The sequence below is a fragment of the Coturnix japonica genome, chromosome 2 (assembly GCF_001577835.2).
Source record: "Coturnix japonica isolate 7356 chromosome 2, Coturnix japonica 2.1, whole genome shotgun sequence".
Taxonomy (NCBI): Eukaryota; Metazoa; Chordata; class Aves; order Galliformes; family Phasianidae; genus Coturnix; species Coturnix japonica.
In genome coordinates, this window is record NC_029517.1 from 110,922,822 (window position 1) to 110,935,076 (window position 12,255).

The window sequence follows — 12,255 nt, forward strand, 5'->3', positions numbered from 1 at the left end:
AAATTATCTTTAGAAGCTTAAGGTGTGCCAGTGTGAGTCTATGTGAAATACTGTATGGCAGAAAGGAAGAACTGATGTCGCACAAAGTTGAACTCTGCAGAGTCTATACTGCATCTATACTGTAGATACAAACAAAAATCTGAGAGGAAAAAGAGATGGGAAGATTAATTTTAGGGTAGGAAGATATTTCCTCAGGTTTTGTTTTGCTTCTTTGTTGTTTTTTTAAGAAAATAACTGCTGGTCAGTGTTTTTAGATGATGGATGCTGCAAACTGTTAACTGTCTTTGAAAAGGATTGGTTTTTGCTTTCTGAAACATGAAAGACCCATAGGCATCAGGTGTAAGTTATTTTTAATCTGAAGCCATGATGTTAGCTTTAGGTTTCCTTGAGTAGTTTAGAGAGCTTTTGTCAAACCATGTATTGTAAATGGCAATAAGACTATTATTGTTACTTTCAAGACATATCATTTACAGTTCTTTCTTCACCACACCCTCTATCTTTAATCCTGAGACAATTCTGTATATGTGATATCTGGGTACGACATCTTAAAACATGAAGGCCCAATTAAGAAACACCTCCACACAATTTTATTGAAGCAAATTCGTTGCTGAGTGAACTAAAATTCATCCTCTCTCCAGCTCCAGAGCTGCCACTGACATCTTCATTCCATGTCATCATAACTGTCATCTCCCTGTCCAGGCAAGAATTTCTCCCTTTTTTCCCTGCCCATCTTTAGGAAGATGTCTGGATTACTGAAATGGTTACATGTGTGTTTGTGGAAGATGGTACAATGCTGCCATTTTTTCTTTTCCTATATCCTACTTGCAGGTAGCAGTTACAAAAATGAAAAACAAGAATATTACAAAGTAACTTTCCTCAAATAGAAATCACTGAAAGATAATGCACAAGGAATCATGGAAAAGATTGTTCACTGTATGCTGCTTCCTAAATAACCGATAAGCTCAGAACTGCAGTCAGGATTTCACTTATCAACATGTTGATTTTTTTTTTTCCCAACAGTAATTTTTCTTGAAGATTTAACTCATTATTTTATGTCCTCATATATATAATTCCATGACATCTCAATGAAAAGTTGGCTTTTGTTAGTTTATGAGGTCATTTATGCAATTTTGGTGTGCATCAGAGCTCTTTTGAGGAATCTTGCTATCAGATTGTCACATAGCACATCACGTCCCTTTCTCTGATTATATGATTCTTACTGCTCTGTATTTTATTAGATTCTATAAAACACATTGGAGAAAAAAATAGGAAAATAAATATATATATTATTCTCTGAGCTTTGCAGCAGAGAAAATAGCTAGAGCAAGCAGCATCTCCCCTGGATTTTAGGAGAATGGTATTACCCTGCCTTTCTCTGAGATTGCTGGTTACCTTCTGTCAGTGAGCAACTGTCTCGCTGCAAAGCAGAAGCACGACCTCTTCTCTTTTGTCTGTGTTCAAGGCAATTACTTCTTAGAAAGTGGAATTTCTTCAGAATGACTATGTACAAGAGCAAACGCAGAAACCAAAGATGTAAGTAAAATGCAAACTTTTTTTTTTAATGCCCATAGAGAGGAGGGGAAATAAATCACCAGTTTCATTGAAAGCCATGCCTTGCTTTACTCTGCTTTGGTTAAATAACAGCAGAAAAGGAAGGACAAGATTCCCTGCCAAATTTCCCACCGTTTCGGTATTGTAAGTGCATGAAAGAGCTTTAAAACAAAAAAATTAGCTCACTTGTTACTATGGTAACTCTCAGCAAGTGATTGCTTTTTAATATCAACAAAGAAACAGCAATCAAATATAAGTTTTGTTCAGCCCACTGCCCTTTATTAGAAATAACGAGTGGCTAGTTATTCCTTTGCCTTGTCTGGGTTGGCACACTCCCACTTGATGGACATCTTTTTTGGGATTCGCTTCAGAGAGCCAGCACTACCAGAACTTTAAGGGCAGTTGATTTTCCTTTGCCACAACTTTCCGTGGAACTGACCAGATTTGCTTGAGCCACAGAAAAAAGAAAATGGGATGAAGGGGCATGCATGTGTCTTTGGGGTATTATAGAGACTCTGCTTCTGAAAATTCACTCGCTTCTAAGTGTACAGATTTCCTGGCAAGCACCTGTTTGACTCTTTAAATTGCAATAGTATCAGCCAGGGGAATTTTAGTAACAATTTTGCCTCTTCCAGACCATTATTGCAGGATGAGTGAGGCTAGCAAAAATGAAGTGCTGCAGGTCAGGTCATGAAGTATGTGTTACTGTAAGGAAATCTAGCAAGAGGCCAAGTAATAAATGGAGAACGTGTCTGAAGCTGAGAAAAAAAGATATTCCGCTAAGAAAAATGCCATGTAGGGACTCTGTGCTTTAAGAGGGGAGGGCAGGAGGGAAAGGCATATCAATACAAAAGAAGATAAGTTTGGACTTTGTTTGGACAGGGGCATTGCTTCTGTTCAGAGTTGAAGGGATTTATGCAGCTTTATTTCTGACCTTGGCTTTTATTCCTTAGAACTTAATCCTTATGGCTCTCCTTCAGTCTTTCTTTACCAAAACAGATGGATGTGCTGCATGTAGAAAGTTTTCAGGACTTAGATCCCTGCTAAGATTTCTGCCACAGAAATTGATCTGCTTAGCATTCAAATAAAAAGAAATATCTTTTTTTTTCTTCTTTTTTTTTTTTTTTTTTTTTTTTCCCCTTAAAAACAGTGAAAGGAAATTATTTCTATACAGGCAGATATTAAGATATTAATTAATCTAGCTCATTTTAACATATCAATTACTATTAGTGCTATGTAAAATGGGAGGTGTCCTATAGCCAGCTGCTTTCTTGCCTTCTCTCCTATGAAAACCTGATTGTGGAATACAGTAATTAAATTTGTGATTGGGTAACTAAGTCAGATTTTTATTTGCTATAGGAATGTAATCATTCACGAGAACTTTGCACAAGATTCTTTAAAGAATGCTTTGATTAAGAGAAGCTGCCTTCTTCCCCTTTCCCTTCCACTTCTACTGACCCCAAGGAGAATCTCTGATTTGCCAAGGGGAAAAGAATAAGAATGAAACATAATTAGAACAGTCAGAATGAAACAGAATCAAGCTTGTAACTGTGATAGTAGTTCTTGCTCTGTTTTCTGTTTTGAGCTATCTCTAATTTTATGATTCTGATCAATAAGATACTACACTGGAACTCTCTTTGTTATATTTGATGCACTGTTGTATATGTGGATGCTTTATCGCTACCTCTTGGTTAATTACCAATTGCAAAAGTCTCAACAGACAAACTTGGGTAATTTTGATATTACTTCTATTCATATCACTCAAAGCCTTATTGAAGGACAGATTTTGTTTTAATAATTGTCATTTTGAATTATCAGGCTTGTTGGTAGCAGCTGTGTTAAACAGTACACAAACATAATATTTTCTGTTCACTTAACATGCTGTATTTGAAACTTGAAAATATTTTTGGTGGCCTTTCATAAAAAACAATGAGATATTTAGCGTATAATTTTAAGTATAAGTAGGGTAAATCATTATTTATCTCCTCACTACATCTTAATAAAACGCTTGAACACCTGGCATAAAACAGAAGTGAGTTTATGAAGGCATTGCTATTCACTGAAATTCTGCTTCTGGATTAGGTGTATGCTGAAAAGTATTAAAAACATTGTTTTCCTAACACTTTTTTTATTTCTTCAGTGTTCGAAAAAAAGTATAAAAGGATTTTGTACTTCAACAATTTGAAAACAGTCAAATGAGGAGGGAGGACTGGAAAAATAGTAAGATCGTGACCTTTTTTAACATAAAATATGGGGAATCTCTATTTTCATATTCTGTCCCAGGTACAAAATGTTACTAGAGAATTAGCTGGAAAATAAATAAATAAATAAATAAATAAATAAATAAATAAATAAATAGTCTACTTACCCATACACCTGCATGAATAGGATAAATATTCCAGATTCCCTACAAATAACTTTTCAGCTGCAGCATCGTACGTAACTTCTAAATTCAACACTAATTTTAATGCTTTGCTCTCACTGCACCTCTTGGTTTTAAGTGAAAACTTGAAGACTGGCACTCACATTATGTAGTTCATGTATGTTATTCTTTCCATTCATGGCTGTAACTGAGAAAAATCAAACATAAGTATCTCAGCAAGCTGTGGAACTTTTCCATCCCTAAATAAATTTTGGATTAAGGCTATTTCTGTATGACTATTTGTCCTATATACATACACACATCCTGAGTTTCCATGCAGATATGCCTCCGGATTTCTAGCATGCTTTATCCATAATTTAGGTTGTTAACAGATAGCTGTTAGGCTTGGTTCTTATTTCATTGCACAAATATAATGACTGAATGAGAGAAAACCGTTGTAAAAATACAGTCTTATAAACATGGAAAAACTGAGAAACATGCCCTGCTGCAGCTTTTCTGAAACAAAAGATTTGATTTCAGGGCACCAGCTGCTGAGTACGGTATGGTCAGGTTAAACCTTGTGGTAGGCTGCAATGCACCTGTGGGGCTTCTCTCCATGGAGAGGCAGTCACTCACAGTCTCTAAAGTGCCTCCAAGCCATATATGTTACCATTGCATACTATAACTTACATAGCTGGAATTTTATTTTATTTTATTTATTTATTTTTGTAATGAGAGGAAGGTCATCCCACTTCCTTTTATCCTTATGACAGCTCTCTCTCCTCACAGAGGTATCACAAGTTTAATTGTTTAGTCAGTTATGTTCCTTTGCCCTCACTCCCCAAATTTAATTTGTTCTGTCCTAGATTTCCCTTCATAGAGAGTGCTGTCGAAATTTATGTCTACATTTTAAAAGGGTTAAATAGATGATGGTAAATGGAAAGCAAAATAAATTATTTTCATAAGTTATGCTTGTAAATGCTGCAGCGTAGAATGCATGTGCCCCACACACAGAAAGTCATAATATCTTTGTCTTAAACCAGTGCAGTACTTCACAGAATCACAGAATTGTAGGGGTTATGTAGTCCAAACCCCTGCTAAAGTAGGTTTCCTGCAGTAGGTTGCACAGGGAAGTGTCCGGGTGGGTTCTGCGTATTGCTAGGGAAGGAGACCCCACAGACTCTCCGAGTTTCACTTCCCAGTGCTCTGTCACCCTCAACATAAAGAAGTTTTCTCTCCTGTCCATATGGAATTTCCATTGTCCCAGTTTGTGCCCACTGCCCCTAATTCTGTCATTGGGAACCCTTGAAAAGCTTAGAGATGTGCTGTCCACAGGGATAACTTTTTTTTCAAGCAACCTTGTCTTGTTGAAGAAGGAATTTATTGTAGATCTTCAACAACTGATGAGAAATTATATGAAATCCAAGTCAGAAGGAATATTTTGCCCTATCAGCTTCTTTGCATTGCCATCTATATTTTCTTTTATTGTTAAGATCCCACTTGGCATGTTTTGCTCACAGATTTAATGTTCTCATCTTGTGTCCACCTTTACAAGTAGCATAATCACTTTCAGCCATAAAAATAGATTTAGCATGTGTTGAACCTTATTATACCACTGTTTGATCAGCCCATGATTACTTTCATCTCCTTTTTGCCTATTAGGGTAATAAAGAGACTCCAGTACTGAGTCTGTTACTGCTCAAAGTAAATATCAGCCTTTAATAAAGCGTGTGTTAGGAGTTAGAAACTGGATAGTGAAATCTCATTGGGGAAAACAAGTGTAGTTACTGACCCAGATACATATGAGACAACTCTGCCTCATCCCTTAAAACATCAGAGACCCAGACAACAAGGGAATATCTCTTCGGCACAATATAGAGACAGCTTTCTTCACATAAAGCTATCCTAGAATAGCCCCAGGAAGTTCTTATTGCTTCATACTTTTTGAATAAGTCAAGTTCTGTGCAATTAGGAGTATCAGTAATAAGCCTGAGTAAAAAGACGTTCATGACCTGCAGGAGTAAAAATGTCATTGAATATTCACATCACATTGATAACATCTTTACAAGGAAATATACATATAATTGCTACTCAATAACTCAGGGACTTCGGGGATAGAAGAACTCTTCTTGTATCTTTGAAGGGAATTCATTATGACCTGAGAAGTTTGGCTTGTTTGAAATTATTCATTTCACAGTGTCATTAATAGTAAAATTTAAAACGTATGTCCCTCAGTGAAGCATACAGGGTAAATAAGCCAGAGCTTTTTCTTTGACATTTTTTCACGTCTACTGTATACTTCCAAAGCAGAAGTTGCTTTTCTGTTTCTGGACTGTGTAACTTACTTAAAAGTACTAGAAAATATTTGTTCCAAAAAGCAGCTTTTATGAGATTAATAAGCTGACCAAACTCTATGTGCCATACTTGATGCTTTCCACTTATTGTTTTTGGAGGCTGCCTCAGAAAGTAAAATATAGGTTTCGACCTTGTGAAGTAAATGATGGGAGGAAGTATTAAAAATGAACAGGAAGTTTTAGGGAATCAAGAATTTATTTATAATTTCTCTTGCATGTGAGAAGATGAGGAATAAACAGTGTCAGGACAAATACAGAAGGGACTGTTAAGAATCCAGTTTGGGAGTCGAGGTTAACTTACCTGAAATGTATCTGGGAAATGTAACAAAGAAGTCCAATAAACCTTTAAGGAGGAGGAACAAAAAACCTAACAGTAGCTTTGTCTTCTTTAAAAAGGTTATTATAATTATGTTGGGAGTTTTTCCTCACCTTGCAAATATAAATCAGCTGAATTACGGGCAATAATTAAGTTTCAACAGAAATAATCATTGGAAAGCTAGGGAGACCTCATAAAAATGCATCAGCTATCATGAACAGTCATAAAAAGGGAATTGTTAAAAAAAATGGACATATGCAAATCACGTAATTTGGATTATGTGATTTGTAGAGTATTAGGGGAGTTAGAAAATGAACATACTGCACCATCAACAGTTTATATTTGAAAGGTCACTGAAAATGAAGCAGGTATCAGAAATATAAGACATATAAATGTAACACTGGTTTGCATGCATACAGCTGAGAATTCCAGTTCTCAGCTCTGCTCAGGCTGGGAGAAAATGTTGCAGACTTCACCAGTGTCACAATTTGTCATTAGTAAGACACCACTCATGGCGTGCTGGTTATCAAAACTTACATGTTCTGGGATTGAAGCACTCCAGTAATGACCTGAGATCTGGATTAACTGGTAATAGTTCTAAAATGTGAAATCAATTAAAGTAACAACGATTGGATCTAAAGTAATTGTATTCTAAAGGAATCTATGTAGATTTTAAATTGAGCAAACAAAAGTCCAATGATTAGATGGACTGAAGTTAGATGACTGTTGGCTAAAACATACATTTTTTGAGTGCAATCAGTCATGGAGACAATTTACTGAAAGTACATGCAATTTCTTTCTCTGCCACTTGGTTTTCAATTCAGATTGCTCATCTATTTTTAAAAATCGTTTCATTGTGTACTATGGGCCAATAGCTAAAAAGTAATCATTAATACATTATAGTACATGCTACTGTGAAACTCATAAAGAGTGCTATTGTATAGACTTAAACCCTCCAAATCCTCTAAAAGTATGGGAACCTTGAAGGGACTCCACACTTTCTCACTTAACATTACATGAATAGTAACCCTCTACCAGAGTCTCTGTACTGTGCTGTAGCAGAGACATCTACCTCCCTGCTCTGTAGGAGAAAAATCCCACTGGGGTTCAGACCATACAGTCTGCTGTCTTAAGGCAAAATCCACTGATACTCATTTTCTTAAAATAAATAAATAAATAAATAAATAAATAAATAATTAAAAATAAGTGCTTGTATGTAAGCAGTGATAGGACAAGACAGAATGGCCTCACGTTGCACCAGGGGAAGTTCAGAATGGATATTAGGAAGAATTTCTTCTCAGAATGATCAGGTGTTGGAACAGGCTGCCCAGAGAGGTGGTGGAGTCACTGTCACAGAATCACAGAGTTGTATGGTTTGGAAAGGACCTCCAGAGATCATCAAGTCCAACCCCCCTGTAGAGCAGTCCCCTTACAGTAGGTTGCACAGGTAGGCATTCAGGTGGGTCTTGAGTATCTCCAGAGAAGGAGAATCCAAACCCCCCTTAGGCAGGCTGTGCCAGTGTTCCATCATGCTCACTGTGAAGAAGTTCCTTCAAATATTGGTGTGAAACATTCTGTGCTCCAGTTTATGGCCATTTCCCCTTGTCCTATCCCCACAGACTGCTGAAAAGTGGTTGTCCATGTCCCTTTGACTCCCACAATTAAGATATTTCTAAACATTAATAAGGTCACCTTTGACAGACCCAGGTCATCCAATCTTTCCTCATAGGGGAAATGATAAAGGAAAGCCCTTTATCATCTTTGAGGACCAAAGAGGTGATCCCTGGAGGCGTTTAAGGAAAGGATATGTATCATACTTAGAGACATGGTTTAGTGGGCAGTATTGGTGGTAGGTGGGCGGTTGGACTACATGCTCTTTTCCAACCTTTATGGTACTATAGTCCTATGATTCAGTGCAAGTCTTGATTTGTAAGCAAACTATTTTTGTTGTTTTTATAGCCAACCTGATTTTTTTTTTTTTCTGTTGCCTTTCATGTACTTTCTCTGTAAGAACAGAGCAGTAGAGAACACCTCCATCCTACTTCCAGTACAGTTCTTAAGCTGAAACACAGCTTGTAGCTCTGCATCTTTCATAGTCAAAACTACTGACAGAATGAAATCTTGATCTTTACGACACATGCAATCTCTTCTCAGTACATCACTGTGAGTTTTTATTACCAGACGTAATATATGAAACTAAAAAGCAGAGAGCTTCTAAGAATTGCTACAGTGACACACTTCCAGCTGTAACCAGTGATAAGATCAAACACAATGTGCATATTGACACCTTAATTGGAAAAAATAATCATAGCGTTTTAAAAAAATGCATGTAAAGTCTCTCAGATAATTATCCAAAATCTGATAAAAGGATTTTAGCTGGTTTTGAAGCATCAGCCAATATCTCACTGCTGCAGAAACTGTGACATCTTTATACTGTAGAAGTGTTACTCTTATAGATTCTTTGTGAGTAAAATCCAGGAATATTTTTGAGAGTTCCTCTGTAAACTTTTCCTCCTCCCTTCAGACATGGCTCAGAAGAAACAGATCTCAAGTCTGACAGGGTGACATTACTATAAAACTTGTGAGTGCACGTGATAAATATTTTAATTCCAGCTCCTATATAGGGAGCACCCAGTCTAGCTTTTTTGCAATGAAGAAGTATTTCAGTCTTAAATTTCTGTTTTCCCCACTCCACCTCATTTCTTCTTCTTTTTTCGTTATTTCTTTGTCCACTCATTAGTGTTTTAAAAATTCTGATAAATAGACTTTGATGTTATCTTTATGTTATGGCTTAGAGTTACAGGTTTTAATTCCCCTATCTAAAACCAGGCATATCTCTTTCTTATTGTAGAAGGCTGCAGTGATCTCCACAAACTACTTTCCTTTTTTTTTTTTTTTTTTCCTCAGATCCTCAAGAAAATAAATGCTGCCAAGAAGGACTGCTTTTCTCATGCACACACAAATTTTGAATGCACACTGTTACAAGACTTCTTTTGACCCCGATGAGTTAGAAAATGCCTTAGAAAATCATCCAACTGTAATTCTTAAGATAGAGCACCAATTGTTATCCAAATTGCTGGTATCTGTCTTATTAATAGTCTCCAAATGCAGTTGCAGTGCTGATTTTGTTTCACCTCCAGGTCTGTCACAAAGCTGTGTCTAGGTGTTGCCTAATAGACCGGTTTTTACTGTATGTGTTTGCACATTATTTCCTTAGGACACACAGAAGACTTGGCACAGCTACTTGCAATGCTTCATCTTTTATTTTATTTTATTTTATTTTATTTTATTTTATTTTATTTTATTTTATTTTATTTTATTTTATTTTATTTTATTTTATTTATTTTTATTTTGTTATGTTAGGTCAATATGTGCTATCAGCAGAGTACTGAAACCTAATGTCAGAGGTTCTAAAACATGTATCAGTCTTGATTAGTACTCTGAAAATGGCTTTTTCTATTCTATATGCTACTTTTCAAAGTGGAAGAAGGAATAATTTTTTAAAACTTATAGTCTATAATTTAAAAAATGTTTTTTAGGGTGAGAACAGTGGGGAAGGGAGGGCTTGCCCTCAGTAGCTGAACTAAAACCCAAAGAAAATGTCAGAGATTTAAGTACGTACTTGTGTCTTATAGGATGTTATCCCTGTGCTGAGAAAACATTACAACATACAAAAGAAAACATTACCACTGAATTTTTGAGTTACTAGGTACTGATTTGATTGGCCTTCTCATTGGTATCATTTAAAATCTGATACTTAATATTTTTGACATCTTATAAATATTTACATCTTATAAATATGTATTCAAGCAAACATGGATTTAGATCTATCACATTTTTCATTACTATGATATGTCCAAAAATAATTTTCAAGCACTGAGATATATTTTTTCTACAACTTCCTTTCACGATAGCAGTAAAACTGTCAAACTTTTTGCCATAGTCTCTATGTATTTGTTGATGATCAGCTTTCCATAAGATCATCATTCAGTGTCACGGTTCCCAGTAATATATTTTAATATATAAATAATCTATAAAATAATGGATACTGTATTTCTCTTGGCAGTGATTATTTGATGCAGATGCAATGAGTAAGATAGCAAGTTTCTATTAAAGTAGGTTCAGCAATGAGTAGATTGAGGTGTGCAACATGGGAACAATTTACATCCCATATTACTTTCTGTACCACTTTAAAAGTAATAGTGAACATGCATTGGTTTATACTTTTGATAAAATTTGGCATTAAAAAGGTGGGCATGTTTCCAGAAATCGTTATATATGTTGTAGATATTTCATGTGAACTTACAGTAAGCCTTGATCCTGACAGACACTTAGGTTCAAAATAGGTCCGCTTCAGTTCTTGTTTATTCTATCAAAAAGTAAAATATTTTCCTCCTGCTCACAAAAATTGTTGACTAAACAATGCCCTGAGAATAAATTATTTCTAATCAATAGAAGTAGGATTATTAATATCTCTGCTTTTATGAAATATCTTAGATGTGAGATTCATCCCTACAATGATTAAGTGAAAATTATTTTTCTGAACAAATGATGGTGATAACAGTTCTATTTGGATTTTGAAAGTAAACACAAGAAGTTGTATGCCCATATAACAAGTAGGATTTATGTTTTGACTGGTGTCTGTTTAGAAAGAGATGCAGGAACATATAATGAAATGCAGATTCTGTTGGTTGGACCTGCCAATGAATTCTGCATGAATTGTAAATGTTTGTGTGGCCACCACAAAATCTGATTTCTTTCTTCTTCATAAAACTCTATTTACATATATATATATTTGCACCATTATTTTTTTACTTTGCCTGATCATATGTGCACATTCCATCTCAAATCAGACTGGCTATTAGAATTCAATTTTCTAAAAAAACTGATTAGCCAGAAATATTATTGTTAATGTTCAAGAACATTTTTACATTTGAACTGAAATATTACTTCTACAGAATGTACCATTCATATTCAAATAAAAGATATCTGGAAATAATCAACTGCATTTTACTATATGGTCACCTACTGTCCAGAGATCCCCATAGGTAATATGAATTACCTATTGAATAGGTAATTTGAAGCATTTGAACATTCTGCAAAATCTTTTCTGTTCAAAAGAAGTTGTAGGTATATAGATTGCAATACAGGTAGAAGAAAGAAAAATTGTGTATATTACAGCTCTAACAGGAAGTTCAATGTTTTTGCAGAGATTTACATTTCTCTTATGTAACGTTCTCCCTGCCAGAAATTTATGAGCCAGGAACATAATGAACAAGTGCTGTATGTTGAGAATTAAAATTAAAGGGATATGGTTGATATAAATAATTCACTCTTATAATTTACTTCTGACTTGTGTAATGCAGTTTAAAATCAAAGATATTCTGTGTGCAGTTAGGTTACTTGTAAGTAATATAAACTGCTTGTGGCACCAGCAGAATTCACAACATGTATCAGAGAGCAGAAGGGAAAAATGTCGAGTGACAATTTGCCACCTAATGTCTGATGAAAGTCAGTTTTAGCCAGTGGGCTTTCAACAGCAGTTTGCGCCTTTGAACATCTCCAGATATTTTGTTTTGCTTTATTGATTACTTTTATATGAACCTAGTTTTTGGTCACACAATACTAAAATCAATAAGAAAATTCACATTGCCTGAAACAGTGGTCATAAT

At 35.3% G+C, this 12,255-nt stretch overlaps 1 protein-coding gene across 11 annotated transcripts in view; it reads left to right on the forward strand.

The window, feature by feature from the left end:
• Nucleotides 1-12,255, forward strand: part of RALYL (RALY RNA binding protein like) — a 356,105-nt gene that overhangs the window by 258,633 nt on the left and 85,217 nt on the right. The window contains exon 1 of one of the 11 annotated variants that reach the window (XM_015855863.2): nucleotides 1,381-1,533. The exons of the other annotated variants lie outside the window; for them this stretch is intronic. Within the exon in view, the coding sequence (XP_015711349.1) occupies nucleotides 1,497-1,533 (37 nt within the window). The 5' untranslated portion in view covers nucleotides 1,381-1,496. Of the gene's footprint in view, nucleotides 1-1,380; nucleotides 1,534-12,255 lie in introns of those variants that run through there. 11 annotated transcript variants of the gene reach the window in all.